This window comes from Phycodurus eques, chromosome 10 (genome assembly GCF_024500275.1).
Source record: "Phycodurus eques isolate BA_2022a chromosome 10, UOR_Pequ_1.1, whole genome shotgun sequence".
Classification (NCBI taxonomy): domain Eukaryota; kingdom Metazoa; phylum Chordata; class Actinopteri; order Syngnathiformes; family Syngnathidae; genus Phycodurus; species Phycodurus eques.
In genome coordinates this window covers 29,502,411-29,519,996 of record NC_084534.1, presented here as the reverse complement: position 1 = coordinate 29,519,996, position 17,586 = coordinate 29,502,411, and the positions used below count along the sequence as shown (strand labels likewise).

The following is a 17,586-nucleotide window of genomic DNA, read 5'->3' as shown; positions in this document are numbered from 1 at the left end:
AATGTTCATCTTCGTGTTGTGTGTCTGCAGCGCTTGCGAAATTGAAGAACCGTGTCAGTCTTCAATGAGCTGACGATTTCTGAGGAAGTGTCTTGTTGAGGAGCCCTTCTCATTTTTGCCCAGGCGGGGCCGCAATTTGACGAATGAATACAAGAAGCACTCGTGATGGGCACGGCAGTTCTTTCTCGTGTACTGAATCATGCGAATCACTTCATGAGAAAGATTCGTTGACCGAATCGTTCAGTTCTTTTTCACCAAATCCTTCAGTTAACTGATGCATCCCTGAGGTTCACGGTCACCGAAGGACTACGCGTCGTCGTTGTCACGTATGGTAAACTCGGAAAGGCGGGGAGAATATTCAAAACAACTTGGGCTAAATGATCACCGACCCATCTGTCTCTCAGCAAGCTCTCGAACGTGCGTGCGGCGAGCTCAGCGAGCGACCGACCGTCCTTCCGCTAGGCCTGACTTGTCCGCATTCCGCCGCCAGCCGCCAGCCGCCAGCCGGCCTTCCTGCTCACTCGCCTTACTGTTATTGTCATCGGATTAGTGGAAAGCGGCTTTGAGTGTCTGGAGAAGCGCTAGAGAGCTTTCATGTATTATTATTATTTGGATGAAATAAAAAGCTTGAATCCACTAGAGAATTCATATTTATTCTTAATTTACATTTGTTTTCATTATGACTCAACGTTAGCCGTTAGCTTGAAGAAACGGCTGCTAGTGACAGCTTTCCCCGCGAGGACGTCAGAATTTCGCGGTTCAAATCGCTCCTGAGGACGTTCACTGCGTTGTACGTCGTTCGGTTAGCTTCGTTCTTCTGAACGAAACCACATTACCGCGCACCGAGTTTCTCGGCCAATGACACTGCAGCTAGGCCAGACCAAGGCCGAAGGACAAGCGCGTCAAAGCCAAAAGGTAAGCAAAGCTGCAGTGTTGGCATGTTGACTTGAACCAAATGTATCAGAAGTGATACTTGAGGTTTTGAGGCTTCTTCATCAGGGTTAGGGTTGTTTTATATTTGTAGTTCGGCATCGAGGCTTCACCTCGTTGCTATTGTATTTTTTATTTTTTCCCCTATCCCGTTATTCGGGGGGAGCCCCGCGAATCTGCGGTAATTTTCTGCGACCGGACCATCCGCCGACATCCCCCGGACTCACGGCTGCGGTGTCCTTGAGCAAGACACGGATACCCCGAATTGCTCCCCGGGCGCTTCAGCTGCCCCCTGCTCCAGTGTGTTCCACTAACGTGTGTGTGTGTGTTCACTGTGATGGGTCAAATGCAGAGAAGAAATTCCGTGTGCATGCATGCATGCATGTTCATGACAAAAAATCTTCTTCTTCTTCTTAATTTGAATGGTCTGTCCATTATTTCAGGCTTTAAAGGGATTGGGTGTGGTTATGTGAGTATTACGACCATTTTTAAGCCTTGTGTAACTAATATTTGCTGGATGTTGTGTAAAATGGATCTGGAAAAAAAGTGCGAATGTCGTGAATATTAAAACCATAAGGTTTTACGCTGAAGTTACCGGAAGCAGCGGTCGTTGCGGCGAACAGACACACTGTGCCTGCATGTTCGGTATATGATTGCTAACTTGACAAAAGCGGAAGTGGATCTTTGCGTCGTTTCCGGGAAACGAAAAGTCCTAAGTGACTCACTCCACTCAGGAAACTCTTGGTTGCAGCCACCCGTCATACTAAATTTGAAACGACGCCTCCAAAATTACTCGCTCCAAGGAGAAATACATACAAGAAGTCCAAATCCAAAGGAGACGTTTTTGTTTCGACGAGCCAACCTCACCAGGACTGACTCGTTTCCACTCGGCGTGAGTCTTCATATTGGACAATAAGATTTGAGTTGCTGTTAGCTTTTAGCCCTTTTTAGCTCGTTAGCTTGTTAGCTGAATCGATTTGACGGCGATGGAAGACAAACGAACTGCGAACTGGCCGCAGCCGGACGGAACCCAGCGGAAACCGGTACGACCGACACGTCGCACAGAAACACGTAGCCATTTTTGACGTTTATTGGTGAACAAAACTGATGTTGTTTGTTTGTGTTTGGATTAGAATCCGTTCAACTTGATGATCAAACACAGACATGTTCACAGGAGAGGACGACGCTCACACGTGACCGTCAGGTAGCAACACGTTCTACTTCCTCGCCTCACCTCCACCAGCACCACTAAGACGAATATGTGGATCGACTGACCACGTCGTATCTTAAATCATCTTTCCCCACTGAAATGATCGGAAAGGCCATTCATCCGTTCCAGCCTCACGCCCACAAACATTGTTTTGTTTTTTAATAGACTTTACGCCGATCTGATCGGTGTGATCGGTATCGCCCGATGGTTGGCATTTTATGCCGATCGGCTTTCCTGTCGTCATTCGCCGACGTCGCCGATCGGCTCCGCGCGAGACCTTTAAGCCAAAAGCTAGGGACCTTTGCAGGAACTTCCTTAGCTGCCCCGGTAGCTTGACTTCCCTGCGCCCCCACCCAAAAAAACGATGATTTCCTTCCTCCTGGCGGGTAGGGTCTTCCGAGATCTACCAGGAACTCTTTGAGGGGGCGGGCTACGCAGATGACCGCTGATTGCTTGACACACCTCTGTCGGCGTTTACTTTTTCCTTCACGGAGCCGCCATTACTGAATGCGGTGTGACGCGAGGCTCGAAAGAAGAGCATTCAAATTCATCGAAAAGCAAAACTCCGAATCACCGATCGAGCGCCGGCGGCTGACTCGGATCCGCTAAGGAGCGGCGGTCCGAGCCCGAGCGGGCGTGTGCGTCTGACGTCTTCCAAATACCGATCTTTACGTTTCCCGCTGACTTACTTTAAGAGCTGTCCGTGAAATCGTGTATTATTTATCGATCGAACCTTATCCCGGTAAGGTATTTGCAATGCCGACCTGGCTGCAGAAAGCAGAGTAAAACAAAGCAAAATGGAAGCAAGTGCATATACGCACGGTACAATGTGATCTCCTAACAAGTTACATATTACATTACATCATAGCGCATGGTGAAAAGCAAATGTCCATAAAAGGCATGTGAGTGGAAAGTTCTCTAAAGCTGGAGAACTTGCATGAAGAAAAATGTTATCACCTGAATGCCAAGACATGACAAAACCTTGTGTTTTTATATAGATAAATATATAAATACACGTAGAAGCCTGCAGATGTGATTTATTGTTCCCGAATGTGTCGTGGAACTGTGTAAGGCTCCAGGCTCATGTCCCCTATTGCATTTTCCATTGGAGAAGTCCCATATGGTGGCCTGCAAGCTTCCGTTGCACAATCCAGTTAGGTATGTTGTGTCACTAACGTAGAATCAATATATTCTAATTTATTGAAATGCACCTGTTGTTTTGGAAATTCAATCAGGCAACAATCTGGTCTTTTGTGGGTTTTTAGTCCCAAAAAAGAAGAAATCTTTGCAAAGAGAGAGAGAGAGAGAGAGAGAGTCAAGACCGGTGACAGGTGCCCGCGTCTATGCCCGTCTCTGAGACACATGGGAAAGCGATGCCTAATTCCATCCATCCATTTTCTTCACCGCTTCTCCTCACGTGGGTCGCGGGCGGGCCGGAGCCTATCCCAGCTGTCATCGGACAGGAGGCGGGGTACGCCCTGAACCGGTTGCCAGCCAATCGCGGGGCACATAACATACATACATACAAACAAACAACCATTCGCACTCACATTCACACCTACGGGCAATTTAGAGTCTTCAATTCATGCATGTTTTGGGGAACAAAAGTTCTCTCATCTTGTCCTTGAGAGAAAAGGGAGGTTGGTTGGTACAGTCACCGAGAGAGCATGACAGAAAGGACGCAGAAACAATTTAGCCACAAGAACATAAGACTATTGAAGTCATCAAATCATCACACACAAAACTATGGGGTAATATAATAAAATAATATATAGACTATATTTTGTCATTTTGCCATAACACTGTATATAATAAATAAGCCAGGTTGGCATTGCAAATGAGAATCAGTTCGCAGTTGGCTCACTTGGATAAAAGCCTAGCTTTTAAAGGTATCGGAAATATTTGAAATTTAGATCAGGATATAAAATAACATTCAAAATGTGAAAGTTGGGGTCGTGACCGAACAAGACGACAAGATGGCGGATACAAGTACAAGCGGCCGAAATGAGAGAACGGGTGAGTCGCTCGGTCATCCGGGAGGATCTCAAGAGTCGAGCCGCTGCTCCTCCGCATCGAGAAAAAGTCGGATTGGGACATTCCTACGATTTGCCAAACCGCTGCTTATTGTGAAGTGAGTCGGCTCTTTCGCCATGGGTGTCACTTGGCCTATAGAACCAAGGCGGCATACGCATTTTTGCTGAGCGACCGGTTCAGGGCGTACCCCGTCTCCTGTCCGATGACAGCTGGGATAGGCTCCGGCAGCTCGCGACCCGAGTGGGGAGGAGCGGTGAAGAAGACGGATGGATGGATAGCAAGTGTCTTGTCATTGATCAAAGTATTTGAAAATGACCCATGTACATCCAGTACGATCGAAAGATTCCAAAGTGGTAAGTCAAACTCGGAAAGGTTTCCTCCCAATTTCTACGGGCAACTTTGAATGACTGGCTCGACTTGACTTGGGCTCACTTCTCTTGACATCCGTCGATGTCTACTGACTTGCGAACATTTCTGTTGATTTCTTTTAACTTGTACGGGCGCGCGTGTAGTTACACAGACCCCCAGGTGTCGATGGACCTCCTGAGGGCGGTTCTCCAGCCCAGCTTCAACAATGACATCATGGCCGTCTTCAGGAAATACCACAAGGTGTGTGTGCGTGCGCGCCGGCATCTGTGCGTGATCGTGCGCGTGAGACGGGGTTGTGTTGTCGCTTGAGTAGTTTTTCGAGAAGGCGGCGCAGAACGTGAAGGAGAACGTCGGAGAGGACGTGCACACGGATCACCTCATCACAGAAGCGTGCAGGAATGTTCTGGAACATGTAAGACATTGCGCTGTGCGTGTATGAGTTTTTGTGTGTGCGGTTGTGATACAATGACATCAGTGACTTGTTTCCTGTGTGTGTGTGTTGGGGGGGGGGGGGGTTGCCATGGTTACCATCACAGGCCAAGGTGTTGTTTCCCGAAAGTGACGTGAAGAAGTCGAGCTCTGAGGCCAACGTCAAGGTAGGAAGGGCACACGGACGAACTCCGACGCGCCGGGACGGGTTCCGAGCCCCGGGCTGTCAAAGCGGACCCGGGGCTGAATTATGACAGACCGCGGTATCGATAAGATCCACCCTTATCGGTTCTGTTAACGGTCTCGCAGAAATGAAAATGTATTCCATTTGTTATTTTTCATCGTTTACCTCTCCGATGTTTGTAACTCGCAATAAGATGAAGCTATTCGTCCAAAAATTATTTCCACAATCATCTCTCCTTCTTGCGCCCGTGTCACGCTGTGCGATCGCATTACGAGGGGGTTTGAAGTATAATATAAAAAGGTCCACTCCAACCATATATTTGTTCATATTGTGTTGACAGTGTGGGTTTGGTATAGGTTCTGTTGCTACACTAACGTAGCAGCCGAGCATTGACGCAAGAGCCGTTCTCGTTGCGTCACAATCTCCAGATTGGACTCATCCGTTTACGGGGAAGCCAACCGTGAAAGTTTGTTTTTCTTGATTTGATGGGTCACGCCTGGAGAGGGACGGCAGGATGACATGCTGTCTTCTGTTCCCAGCCGCTTGTCTCGTATTTTCATCGGATGATAGAAACAAGCACCGTATTTTTGCGAGCATAAGGCGCAACGTATCACTTGAGCGCAGGCATTGTAAAACATACGCTAGCATGCATAGCGCTAACGCCACTCAGAGCGGTTGACAGTCACAGCGGAGAAAGTGAAACGCTCAATGTGCGGTTGCATTTTCCAAGGCAACGCCATTAAAATAGAAAGGGGGGAACGCAAGCGACCTGAGAAACAGTTGGCAAAAGAGCCGCACGTTTATATGGAGAAAGGAAACTTTTTCACCAGACCTGCCAGTTGCTCTTTCAGGTCTGCAAGCGAGACCCACGAAAAACACCTTCCACCGACACGCAGCCTACCAAGTTACTATTATATTTGACAGATTTGCAAGACGAGTTCATTTATTAAAAAAAGTGAAGCGATGTTAATCCTGATGTTTAAAAAGAGTAAATAATTTAAAAGTACAAATAAGTACGAGCTGGATAAGCAGTATCGTTAAGCGTTGTAGTATCGTTAAAATCTTAACGATAGCCATGCTTGATGATGCACGTGGTCTTCAAGTCCAATTCCGCTTGTCGGTTCTATTGTCAGCGTTCCCGAGGTTCCGAAGACGGCTGCAGCCAGAGAGGAAGTCCAGTCCCCAAAAAGGTACTTTGGTGTCCTGTCACACTTTCTTGCCAGAAACCCAGATCCTGATTACCACGTTCATCCTGGTCCTTTCCTGATCCTGACCTGAATGCAAAAAAAACAAAACACACAGACTCACTCATCCAATCATGTTCAGTCACATTCACGGCCTCGCAGATGGTTCTCAACAATTCTCAACACTGATCCATGTGACCCGACTCCAAGGTCGCAAAAATTATGAGTGTGTGTGTGTGTGTGTATATATATATATATATATATACATACACACACACACACACACACACACACATTCAGTTCTTTCCATAGATTTTCGATTGGATTCAAGCCAGGTGATTGGCTGGGCCATTCTAGCAGCTTTATTTTTTTTTCTTGCTTGAGAGCTTCCTTTGCAGTATGTTTTGGATCATTATCCTCCTGAAATGTCATTTTCATCATCCTTGTAGATGGAAGCAGATTTTTATGAAGACTGTCTCTGTAGTTTGTTGACTTATTTTAGGGACAAAATGTCTTGTTTTTAATATTGTTTGTGTTTTGAGTGTTTTTTCCCCCCAGTGTAATGTGTCATTGTCATCCTCAGAGGAAAAACCGCGTGAGCGGCGCAATGGCGTCTGAGCGATCTTGCAACTTCGCCACTCAGTGAGTATCACGACGCACGAGGATGAAGGTGACAATAAGGACGGTCTGACGTGTGTGTGCGTTGTCAGCGTGAAGGCGAAGTGCGACGCCGTCAAGCGAGACGGACCCAAGGTTTGCGCCACTAGCATGCTAACATGGATTTGCTTCTGATTTTTGGATGTATTTATTTTTGGGTTTTGCGGCGTTTAGTGGGAGCCTTCCAGACTGAGTGAAAGCAGCACGTTTGTTTTGGGCTCCAGAGCCAACAAGTGAGTCACAGAAAAGAAACTCATTACATTTTGTTCGTTTTTTGGGGGGGAGGGGGGGGGGGGTTTGTGTTGTGTTTTTCTCTTGATCCCCAACAAGCTTTGAAACAGATTTCCCTGCCCTTAACTTTCATCAAGTAGTATGAGTTTAATTTTGTTGAAAAAGTAACCATTTTGTCCACCCAAAATACATTTCTCAGGGAAAAAGTGCTAGTTTGATGAGAAAAAACATTGAGAATAGTTGTATTTTTTAAGATAACGCGAAAATATGAGAATATTTGATCATTAAATAGTATAGTTTTAAAAGCCATAATTTTACGAGGGAAAAAATAGAATTGAACAAATTCCTAATCTTATGACATCTTTTTTTTTTTTTTTTTAGGTTTTGCCAAGAAAAAGTGGTCATTTTATGCAAATAAAGTTGTAGTACTTTTAAAAGAGTTTTTAATGGAAGAATAAAGTCCAAATTTGTGTTAGTTAAAAAAGTGTCAATTTTGCGTGACAGGGCGTTAGGCATGGGCGGGACCAGAGGACGGATCTACATCAAACACGCCGACCTCTTCAAGGTAAACAAGCGCGCACACGCGTGCCGCATCGCAGTCTTGACGGGCCGGTTTTCACGCTGACGTCTGCCGCGCACTCGTCAGTACGCGGCGGACACCAAGGACAAGCAGTGGCTGGCCGAGCGTCACCACATGAGGGCGACGGGCGGCAAGATGGTGAGGCCGAGTGGTTACCGCGGCGACAGTCGCCGCCGCTAACATTGACGGTTGCGCGTGTGATCGGTCGCTCAGGCTTACCTGCTGATCGAGGAGGACGTCCAGGATCTGGCGCGCGGTGACGAGTACAGGTGAGTGCCGCCGCCACGGCGGCGTGGCCACGCCTCACGCTGCGCGTGCACGCAGGGACTGCCCGGACATGAAGCTGGACGAGATGAAGCCGTTCTCGGTGCCCGCGTGGATGGTGGAGAAGATGCAGAGGCTGATGGCGGCTCAGAGGGGCATGGAACTCTGAAGCCGCGACCGATTCGCATTTCCGTGTTTCGGGAAGGAAAAATATGACAGAAATAAAACGGTGTGCTGCGGATGAGCGCCTGTCTCTGTGTGGTGCGCCGCTCGGATTTTCAAATGCTTTCTGTTTGGAATCCCGCGAGGATGAGCGCCACGCGGGGCGGGCGGCTGTTTTGAAAGCCCTCCGAGCGGCTCGGTCGCATGCAAATTGGCAACTTATTTTTGAGCGTTTCGGACCAACGCGGTCTAACTTTTGGCGAGCGTGGTGTTGTGATACATTTCATTGACGGCGTTTTAGCTTCAAAAAGATTGGAGACAAAGATCGAGCAGAGGCTGCGCAATTTGAAATGAAAACTTGGCGTTTTATGGCGACGTACACGCGGGGGTCACGGAAGCCGCCGTGGCAGACGGTCGTCCCGGTAACCTCTGAAGAGCGAGAGCGCAAACCGAAGCGCTTCCTCCCCCCTTTCAGCGCACGCCAACCGGGCTCCTTGACTTTCTGGCCCGAGCTTCCCAACGGCGCCAGTTCTTTTTCCACCTTTCTCAATGAATGCTGTAATCCATTTAGATTGTGGCAGGATTTGTTGTCTCTGTAATACTAAGCCCCGCCCTACTCTGCCTCCGATCGGCGAGCACCTGTTTGCTTGAACCCATACTTTGATTTGCGGAAGCACGTCGGGCCGGTCTTGTCAAAAAGCAAACATTTCTGACACGAGGCTGAATTACTTTGAGTCATGAGTACTGTGTTTGTGTCTTTTTGTTTAGTTTACGCAGTAAAGCGCTTCGGGCAACCGCGTTGTTGTTAAAGCGCTCGATAAATAACTGGACTGGATTGGATCACGCTAGACTGAAGCATTGAAGTCTATGGTGGTACTTTGCAATCTATTTTTGGAGGCGGTACTTTTTTGAAGCGCCGTTGTAGTCCGGTTGCGATGGATCCCACACCCCGAGAACCACTCGTGAAGTTTTGGATCACGTCGGACGGGAGAACCCCAATCAAAAGCCTCGATACCGCACGGATGCAACAAGGTGCAGACGCGAAGAAGCACTTTAGCCCCTTTTCTCAAAATTCAACAATTTCATAATTTGGAAAACCTTTGATTTGACTTTGTCACAAAAGTCGGACAGCTTTATTTACAAGGCGAGGGGGAAGTGACATCACGATCACTCGATGCCTTCCTGTTTGTCTTTGATGGCCACGCGGAAGCGTTCCTCCAGCAGCGAGAGCTCGCTGATCAGGTCGGTGATGGCGTTCGTGAACGCTTCCTGACAAAGACACAACATACGTGCTCAATTCGAAAAGAATCATCGGTGGTTTGAATCCCCTTTTTTTCGAGGGAAGAGCCAAAGGTCCTATTGACGCATTCATTCAAAATGTAATCAGTTCTCTTACTTGGAGAAAGTCATTGAACAGTTTCAACAGGGTAACTTGTAATTGAACGCGAGTAGCTTTCCAAAGTCATCTGTGCTACACGCAATGTACGTAACGTCGTCGTCTTGTGTGTAACACGTGCGTCACCTGAGGACTGTAGTCGGGCGTGGTCTGCACCCTGATGACGATCTTGTGCTCCAGAGGATGAGGAACTTTGTACCCGGCGAAGAGAACCTGAGGATCCTTCAGGAGTTGCCTGTGCCGCAAAACGGGACAAGCGAGCGACGTCATCGTCTTGACTTTTATTTGAGGCAAAATGTTAAGTCGGGGTCTGACATTTCGCCTTTTTGAGTTGCGGCGGCCCCGTATAATCACGATATAATACGATAAATGTCAAAGATGATCTCATTCAGCGTGTTTATCATGAACATTTTGTAACTCATACGAAACAGCCCTCTTATAGTTACGTTTTAAGTGACAAAATCTTGACAGCATTTTTGATGACCAGAAAGGGCTTTGTGGCGCTAAATGCTACAAGCCAATTTGATAAAAATCCATCCCCTTTCTTGGCACTCAAAGATGCTTTAGAATTGCAAACATCAATTGAGTCCACAGTCACACCCTCGTGGTGGTAAGCTACTTGTGCAGCCACAGCTGCCCTGCAGGGGGCAGTGTGGATAATGGACGGGCTTTGTTTTTATTTGCACTCTTTACACTCCCGCGGTCGCGTGACCGACGAATTGCCGCGCGCAGCACATCATCGTGGCTTGCCGCGCACCCGACAAAAATAATTGCTGCGTGTCGAACGCCGCGGAGAACATCTCTCGTGATTGGTCCGTTTTAGTCACGTGCCCATTGGTTCTACATACCATCTACGTCGCCGCCTTCTCGATCGATTTTGCAGCATAATTACACGTATCATCTGGTCATCCGGGTCCATTTGTTCTGTCGCGATTGCCATTGTTGTTGCTTTGTTCCTTGTTACTGAAAGGAAAGTAAAAACGGCTACCGGAAATGGCACAAAAACATGCGGAGGAAACTCCACCCTGTGGCGTCCGAGCCAATACCACCTGTAGCGACACCCCCGACTTGGAGGAGAACTGCAGCACACTTTCAAAACAGCGCGCGTGGCTTGCGCTGGAGTATAAAGGCAAACTGCCGCAGTGACGTCAGCGCGAGTATAAAGAAGCCGTTACAGCTTTGCGTGTGTGTTTGTGACATGAGTGTGCCGTAACAAATGATCCAATTTCACTTCAATTCTTACCAAACCTAGCGACTATAAATTATCTTTGTTCATCTGTCTATGCCAGCGATACATAGTGACAGGCAAAACAATTCAATTAAAACCGCAACTTACAATGATTTGACTATGTCGATTATTTTTTTTCAATTACTTGAATAGGATTTAAATTTATCATCTCTTTACTCATAGACAGGACATTTCAAATGCACAAACATAAATTGATTCAGTTACTTGTTTGGTCCGTAACATCCATTCGAAAATTGGCAAAAATGTTAATTGTTGTTTTCCCAAAGTAAACGCAGATGTTTGCAAATGTCTTATTTATTTATTAAAAAAAAAAAAGTCTGCGTCTATGGAGGACTTCAGAAATCGGAAAATATTTGCTGTTGAAAGGCTTAAATCCCGAGCATTTGCACAATTATACATTAAACGACGTCTTTAAACGATGATCGAAATTGTTTCGTTTTATAATCGATTAGATCCACATCTCATCGATTATAAAACGAAACAATTAATCAATTGTGAAACCTCTCAATTCAATGCTCTTCCACTAGAGGGCAGAAGGTCTCCATTATGAACCCGTGTATATACTTCCGTTGCCATTTATAGAACAGAAAATAGAAAAGTCTTCTACATTCGGTAGTCAATCGAGACGAGACCATCATCATTGCAACATTTTGATCGGCGGCGTGCCGTGAGATTTTGCTCAAGCATCAGTCAAATTCGTTGACGGTCGCTTAGGCTGCTAGCCGCGGTTAGCATGTATGCTTACGCGCGGATGATGTTGCCGAGCGTGTGGTCCTCCTTGTTGAGCGTGAACAGGCACGAGTTGGGCACTTTGGTGTCCTTGGTGATGGTGATCTTCTTCTCGCCCTCGAAGAGCAAGAAGGACTCGAAAGCGGGAGGCGCGTTCATCTCGCTCAATGTACAAGCAAAAGCCGAAAAGGGTCGAAATCGAAATGAGCACCGACCGGAAGCCGCCAACGAGCATTTCTTGTCTCCGTGCAGCTGCGGAGCGCCGCTCCACGGATTGGAGCGGTACTGCGAGTGGGCTTTCATCAAACGTGAAAACGGGCGAATGGATTCTTTGCAATAGCCCGAAAGTCTTTTAGTACAAATAATGACTATTTGCTCAAACGTTTCTCGTCCTCGAACATTTGTTTTACACAAACCAATCAATGATTGAGTGGCATAACCGTTTTTGAAGTTGGACACCCTCAAATGATAACAAATAGAACATTCATTTTACTTATATAATTGAGGAATAAAACTACTATATGTGGAAAGCCTTAGATCATTTTATTTTGCTATTATTTTGTTTATGTGTGAATGTACCTGATCCTTTTTGCATTTGACTTCAACAAAAGCCACCATTTTGGGATGCATCTTGTTCAATAATAATCAAATAAGTACAATAAAATAAATGAATAGATTGGAGTGGAACGGTTGGCCCAACTCAGTCAAGCAATTTTGGTGTTTATTGATTTATGTTATCCTAGATGTATTGAATTGATTGGAGCTATAGCCAAATACGTATTATTTTTTTATCAGACAATTTTCTATTATTTTGTTTTAGCCCAACACACTCACGCGTAAACGTGTTTCCGTACTAATGTACGTAGTAAATCGTACAGTCTATTGTTAAAATAAAGTTATGAAAAAACAAACCAGAGGTGGCATGCATTGGGGTGAATCTACTTCCGGGTGTGTCTCGTGTCCAATCCTAACGGCCACCTTTTCACGAAGGCTCCTCCATTGGCTACCACGAAGAGTTTTGTATTCGAACGTCGGCCGCCGATTGGCTCAGCGCGCCGGTTGCCGTCCGGCGTCCGTTTAAACTCGGAGCGCCGCTCGGCTCATTCGAAACCAGCGAACTTTTTGCGTTTTGGCTCAACTTCGGCGCACACGCCAAGGTGAGTACAACGAGGCGCCGCTCAAATGTGCCCACGACGATCTTACATTTGCGTCGCGATCCGTCGTGCGACCACAGACGCGCTAGCTTGACGCTGTTAGCTTGTTGAGCTAACAGCGGGAATGTTGAAGTTCGATGTTGTCGACATTTGGACGTTTTGTAATTCACGCATTGAAACAGGATCTTTTTTGAAGTTAAATCATTGCAGACTTCCGATGTTGCATAACTGTAATGATGGTTAAACTTTCAAAGTGGAACTTTTCAACATCAAAGTTTGGACCAAGAGAATGGAATTCGGGCACAATAATTTGATAATATTGACCAAAAACTCTTTCCACTGATATTGTGTGAATATTTATGTGACCTTCCTGAGTCATCACTTGTTTCGTGCCGTTTTTTTTTAGTAGTATTTAAGTCCTCTTGTTTCGGTCACTTTTTTTTTTTTTTTTCTTGTGAAATTGCAGCTTAAGTAATAATCAATTTGTTTGTGCATTTTCTGCACCAACAATTTGAAGTAATGATCTGTTTTTCCATAAAGGGATGGAATTTAGTTTTTTAATCTGCTTTGATTAATTGAAAAAAATAATCTAAAGATGAATCGATTATCAAAGTAATCGTTAGTTGGTTTCGGCTTTCAAACGACTTTTTTTGGGTCCCAAGTTTGCCTTTGAAGTCTTTCCAAGTTTCAATTTAGGATTTCAATTTGGGATTTTGGTTTGTGTTGTGCTTGGGTTTTGAAATGAGGATTTAAAGTTTCACGTTTGAAGAAATCGTCTTGTCGTGCGAGCGAGCCTCGCGCTCGATTTTGCGGTGCTTTTTCTTCAGCTCCAAGCGACGCCGATGGCCTCTCAGAACTTGGACCCCGCCGCCGCCTCGGCCGGATCCAACGCCGCCGCCATGAAGGGCAGCGAGGCGGGCGCCAGCTCCGCCAAAGGATCCGTCACCAAACGGTGAAAACTTGTTCTTCGTCACTTGAAACCGCATCCACTCCTTGAAGTCTCTGCGCCCTTTGCGCAATGGTCATTGCGCCGGACTATTGCAATATTAGTCATTCCAAGTGCTAGAGGACTCTGCATCTTTTTGCACAATTGTCAAAAAAAAATGTTCCGGCATTACCAGATAACTAGCAACCCTTTACTGCTCAGTGACTGTTTTTTTTTTTGTCAATGTCTTTCTGTCTCCAAAGTGTTCTCCGTCAATTGACCGTCTGTTGTCGTACTAGAGCGGCTCCAACTATCGGGGACAAATTCCTTGTGTTTTTGGACATACTTGGCAAATAAAGAGGATTCTGATTCTTGTGGTGTTATTGGCTCGTCTTCCAGCTGATCAGAATCCTCTTTATTTGCTAAGTCTGTCAAAAATTTGGAATTTGTCTCCTGTAGTTGGAGCTGTCCGTTCTAGTACAATTTACATTTAGGACATCAAAAAACACGTGTGGAGAGTCATTGAGCAATGAAAGCTTACCGGTAATGTTGATATAAGGACAGTTGTGCAAATGATGCCTAATCTGGTACAGTGACGATGGTGCAAATGGTGCAGAGAATTCTCAAACAAGAGTGGCCAGTATTAGTCAACAACAGATCTGCAAATAGTGCAGCGTGATAAAACTGAGTGCACGAATAATGGCAGAAAATTGGCAGCATGTCGCAATGATCGGGTAAGTTAAATGTTTAAGAAACTAACGGGAAGAGGGAAGAGGCTGTTGGAATGTTTGCTTTGCATGATGATGATGATGATGATGATGAAAGCGTGAACGTGAGGAAGAGCACTCATCAGCAAAATGTCGTTATTGTTGTTTCGCAGGCTTCAGCAGGAGCTGATGACGCTGATGGTGAGTGCACTTCCTGTTTCTCGTTGAGAAAGTCCTTGCACTTCGACCTCCACACCACACGGGGGAAGCGTAGCGCTGCGTCATTCAAATTCTTCTCACAGTATTTATGCAGAAATTGTCTCATCTTTTAAAAATAAAGTGGAGCCAGTTCCTTTTTAAAAATAATGTAATAATTCTTCTAGTCAAATACCTGATGCTATGTTTTATAATTGACCCATTTTAAAAAATGTATTTGTAAAACTTATAAGTTGACTGTTTTATTGTTTAAAGTAAGTCGATTCACAAATTATTTCATGATGGATGAATGAAAAACAGGAACACTCTTCAATGAACAAATTTTTGGATAAGTTAATGCAGCAAATAAAATTGATTTGAAAACAAAAAACACTTCCCCCTCTTTAATTTCTCGTTAAAATTATTTTAATTAAAATAAAATGTTTCTTTTGTTTATCTTTTATTGACAGACTCCATTTAGTGAAAGAAAGTCATAGATTTTAATTAATCTTTTAAATCGATACAAAGCACGTAATTTTAAGAAAATAATTCCAGCTCGTTTTTAAATGTTTATTTCTCTTAGGGCTCGACCAATATTTTTATTTTGAGGCCAATTCCGGTATTTGGCAGAGTAAAATACTGTATTTCTGTGACTTTATAAAATGGAGAATAATTGGCCCCCAAAAAATGACAAATGTTTTTGCAGATTACGATGATTATCTGTTTGGATTTGTATTCTTTTTGTCTTTTGTTAATGTTTCTACAAAATGTAAACACCGGGCTGAACGTCATTTCATTTGAGTTAATGGAGCAAATTATCGACTTGAAGTGATTTATTTATTTTTTTTTCTCTCTTCTTTTGGCGAGGTGCAGATGGCGGGCGACGAGGGGATCTCGGCCTTTCCCGAGTCCGACAACCTCTTCAAGTGGATCGGGACCATCGACGGCGCTCGGGACACGGTAGGTGCTCGCCGCGCGTCGGCGGACCGCGCGTGCGACTCGGCCGGCGCTGACGTCGGCGGCCTTCAGGTGTACGAGGGTCTGTGCTACAAGCTGTCGCTGGAGTTCCCGGCGGGCTACCCGTACCGGGCGCCGCGCGTGCGCTTCCTGTCGCCGTGTTTTCATCCCAACGTGGACGACAACGGCTTCATCTGCTTGGACATCCTCAAGGACAAGTGGTCGGCGCTGTTGGACGTGCGCTCCGTCCTGCTGTCCATCCAGAGCTTGCTGGCAGGTAAACGCCCCCCGGCCCCGACCCGACGCGCTCTGACCTCGCCCGCTTCCGCTCGGCTTTTCCTTCCAGAACCCAACAACGAGAGTCCGCTCAACGCGACGGCCGCGGCGCTTTGGGCCAACCGAGAAGGTGAGCGCGCCGACGCCGTTCGTTCGAGTTGATTCGGAGAATTTTTTCCCCCAGAAATCCCGAAATGCTGTCGTCCGGTCGGGACTGCAGCAGGGCCGTCGTGGAAAATAGAATTGGCCCTTTTTGGATTGACATTCAAATCGTCATTAATAAACACTATTATTCATGGCTTTCAAAACTTTAGTCATTCAGCTACCAAAAGTCAACTTTAGAAAGAGCAACCAGAACAGTAAAATGATATATTTTAAATAGCTGCTGTGCACGCCTTGGCCTCTCAGGGGCAGTCTCGGGCATGCATGGAGATACACACTTGCATTAAGAGTAGAAGAAAAGGTCGGAATCAAACTTTCATATCATCATTTTTCACAGATTATGAGTATTGTTATATTACCCGTGTGTGTGTGTGTTGCGAATGTCTTTAAAAGGCAATTTTTTTTGCTAGCCGGGCAGTAGCGTTTTCCATTCAGTGCTAGCATTATGATGGCGCCGTTTCTATTTAAATATACAATGCGTGTAGAGTGGACCCCCGCTCTCGTCGTTCGGCACTTGCACAGTCACTTATTTGCCCTTTATTTTCCCCCCATATTTCAATTTCTTTTTCGGGGGTCATTGTCGGTATAGTCCCGCTTATTCCAAATTTTGGGGGGTTAAATGCAATTATTTTCCTATTTTTGCGGTCGGGCCGCCCGCTGCCAATAGCGGGGGTCTGCTGTATTTCTTTTTGTTGTGCGCTTAACTGCAACAATAGCCTCGCGGCATGTTGATCTTGAGAAGCCAAATTTGAAATCATGACTAAATTTGAAATGTAATAATAAACAAGAAACAGAAGTGCTGATGGGAATTGTTCTAACTGCTTTTTTTTTTTTTCCCTTTTCCAGCCTACAGAGCTCATCTGCAGTCAACATTCCAGAAGTGAAATTGCTTTTTTTTTTTTTTAATTCAACTTGTATGCGTTTTTGTACAGTATTTTTATGTTGGTTTGCCTTTTGTTGAATAATTAAAGTTCTTAATTCAACACACGGGGCTTGTGTATTTTCCGATTCTTGTCCCCTTTTTCTATCTCGTTTGGCGCAGGAAAAACAAAATCACTTTTCTTTCTCTCGCTCGCTCTCTCATGTTGTAATGTTCCAAAAAAAAAAACCTGCAATGAATGAAATTTGTGATCTAGCAACCAATTATATATTATTGCCGTATAAATGTAAGTTGCATACATGCAATTCAATGCCAATATGTGATACTTTCGAGAGGTGCGGGTATTTTATTTGTGTGCGCCGCTTGAGTGACGTGAACAACCGCCCATGCGGATGCGGTGCAAACAGGTGATTTTCGCACCGTTCCTCACACTCGCAAACCTGTCAGCAAAAAGCATTATGGGTACCCAGGTTTCGTTACAGTGATGGTTTTAACTACAGTACTGTGGTTGTAGAAAATCAAGCTCGACATCGCTTTTTACTTGCGATTGTTTCCGTGGATAATCTGATAAGGCTGCATGAGCGATTGGTTGCGCTAAGGTTGGTATTTGTGAATTTACTTCATCAAACTGTGGCTTGCGTTTCCAACGGTGGCTTTCCGGTCATGTTCTTTTTCTATCCTCACTCACCAAACGTATGCGTTGAGATGACTCGCTAGCAAGA

The 17,586-nt window shown here is 45.5% G+C and overlaps 3 protein-coding genes across 7 annotated transcripts; 2 read left to right on the top strand and 1 right to left on the bottom strand.

Moving 5' to 3' along the window:
* The first annotated feature begins 21 nt into the window (after positions 1-21).
* Positions 22-8,313, top strand: LOC133408981 (deoxynucleotidyltransferase terminal-interacting protein 1). 2 transcript variants are annotated; one of them, XM_061688430.1, is made up of 13 exons: positions 22-1,973; positions 2,105-2,134; positions 4,687-4,783; positions 4,857-4,955; positions 5,080-5,139; positions 6,290-6,346; positions 6,924-6,982; positions 7,051-7,093; positions 7,172-7,230; positions 7,733-7,793; positions 7,875-7,946; positions 8,022-8,077; positions 8,133-8,313. In XM_061688430.1, the coding sequence occupies exons 3-13, from the start codon at positions 4,709-4,711 to the stop codon at positions 8,239-8,241; spliced, it is 750 nt and encodes a 249-aa protein (XP_061544414.1). In that variant the 5' UTR covers positions 22-1,973; positions 2,105-2,134; positions 4,687-4,708; the 3' UTR covers positions 8,242-8,313. The 2 variants fall into 2 exon arrangements, with proteins under 2 accessions (XP_061544414.1, XP_061544413.1); XM_061688429.1 differs by having other exon boundaries at positions 2,064-2,134.
* Positions 5,909-11,842, bottom strand: polr2j (RNA polymerase II subunit J). Of its 4 annotated transcripts, XR_009769349.1 has the most exons (5): positions 11,625-11,842; positions 9,757-9,865; positions 9,333-9,503; positions 8,028-8,237; positions 5,937-6,430 (listed from the first exon to the last, which is right to left on the bottom strand). XR_009769349.1 is itself a non-coding variant. In XM_061688433.1 (3 exons), exons 1-3 carry the CDS (start codon positions 11,765-11,767, stop codon positions 9,402-9,404), a joined length of 354 nt encoding a protein of 117 aa, XP_061544417.1. In that variant the 5' UTR covers positions 11,768-11,842; the 3' UTR covers positions 7,944-9,401. The 4 variants fall into 4 exon arrangements, 1 of the variants encoding a protein (XP_061544417.1); XR_009769350.1 differs by lacking the exon at positions 11,625-11,842 and adding an exon at positions 10,479-11,614 and having other exon boundaries at positions 5,909-6,430; positions 8,028-9,503; XR_009769348.1 differs by having other exon boundaries at positions 5,922-6,430; positions 8,028-9,503.
* ube2c (ubiquitin-conjugating enzyme E2C) lies at positions 11,562-16,961 on the top strand. The gene is made up of 7 exons (XM_061688431.1): positions 11,562-12,765; positions 13,590-13,714; positions 14,568-14,595; positions 15,463-15,549; positions 15,619-15,823; positions 15,893-15,952; positions 16,831-16,961. Exons 2-7 carry the CDS (start codon positions 13,605-13,607, stop codon positions 16,866-16,868), a joined length of 528 nt encoding a protein of 175 aa, XP_061544415.1. The 5' UTR covers positions 11,562-12,765; positions 13,590-13,604; the 3' UTR covers positions 16,869-16,961.
* Positions 16,962-17,586: the final 625 nt, after the last annotated feature.

Coding starts and splice junctions, on each gene's coding strand:
- LOC133408981 (XM_061688429.1), top strand. CDS start 1,917: ATGGAAGACAAACGAACTGCGAACTGGCCGCAGCCGGACGGAACCCAG. Junction 2,135..4,686: donor CGCTCACACGTGACCGTCAG/GTAGCAACACGT, acceptor GCGCGCGTGTAG/TTACACAGACCCCCAGGTGT. Junction 7,231..7,732: donor TTGGGCTCCAGAGCCAACAA/GTGAGTCACAGA, acceptor TTTGCGTGACAG/GGCGTTAGGCATGGGCGGGA.
- polr2j (XM_061688433.1), bottom strand. CDS start 11,767: ATGAACGCGCCTCCCGCTTTCGAGTCCTTCTTGCTCTTCGAGGGCGAG. Junction 9,866..11,624: donor CTCGGCAACATCATCCGCGC/GTAAGCATACAT, acceptor TTTGCGGCACAG/GCAACTCCTGAAGGATCCTC. Junction 9,504..9,756: donor CGCCCGACTACAGTCCTCAG/GTGACGCACGTG, acceptor TGTCTTTGTCAG/GAAGCGTTCACGAACGCCAT.
- ube2c (XM_061688431.1), top strand. CDS start 13,605: ATGGCCTCTCAGAACTTGGACCCCGCCGCCGCCTCGGCCGGATCCAAC. Junction 13,715..14,567: donor AAAGGATCCGTCACCAAACG/GTGAAAACTTGT, acceptor GTTGTTTCGCAG/GCTTCAGCAGGAGCTGATGA. Junction 15,824..15,892: donor CATCCAGAGCTTGCTGGCAG/GTAAACGCCCCC, acceptor TTTTCCTTCCAG/AACCCAACAACGAGAGTCCG.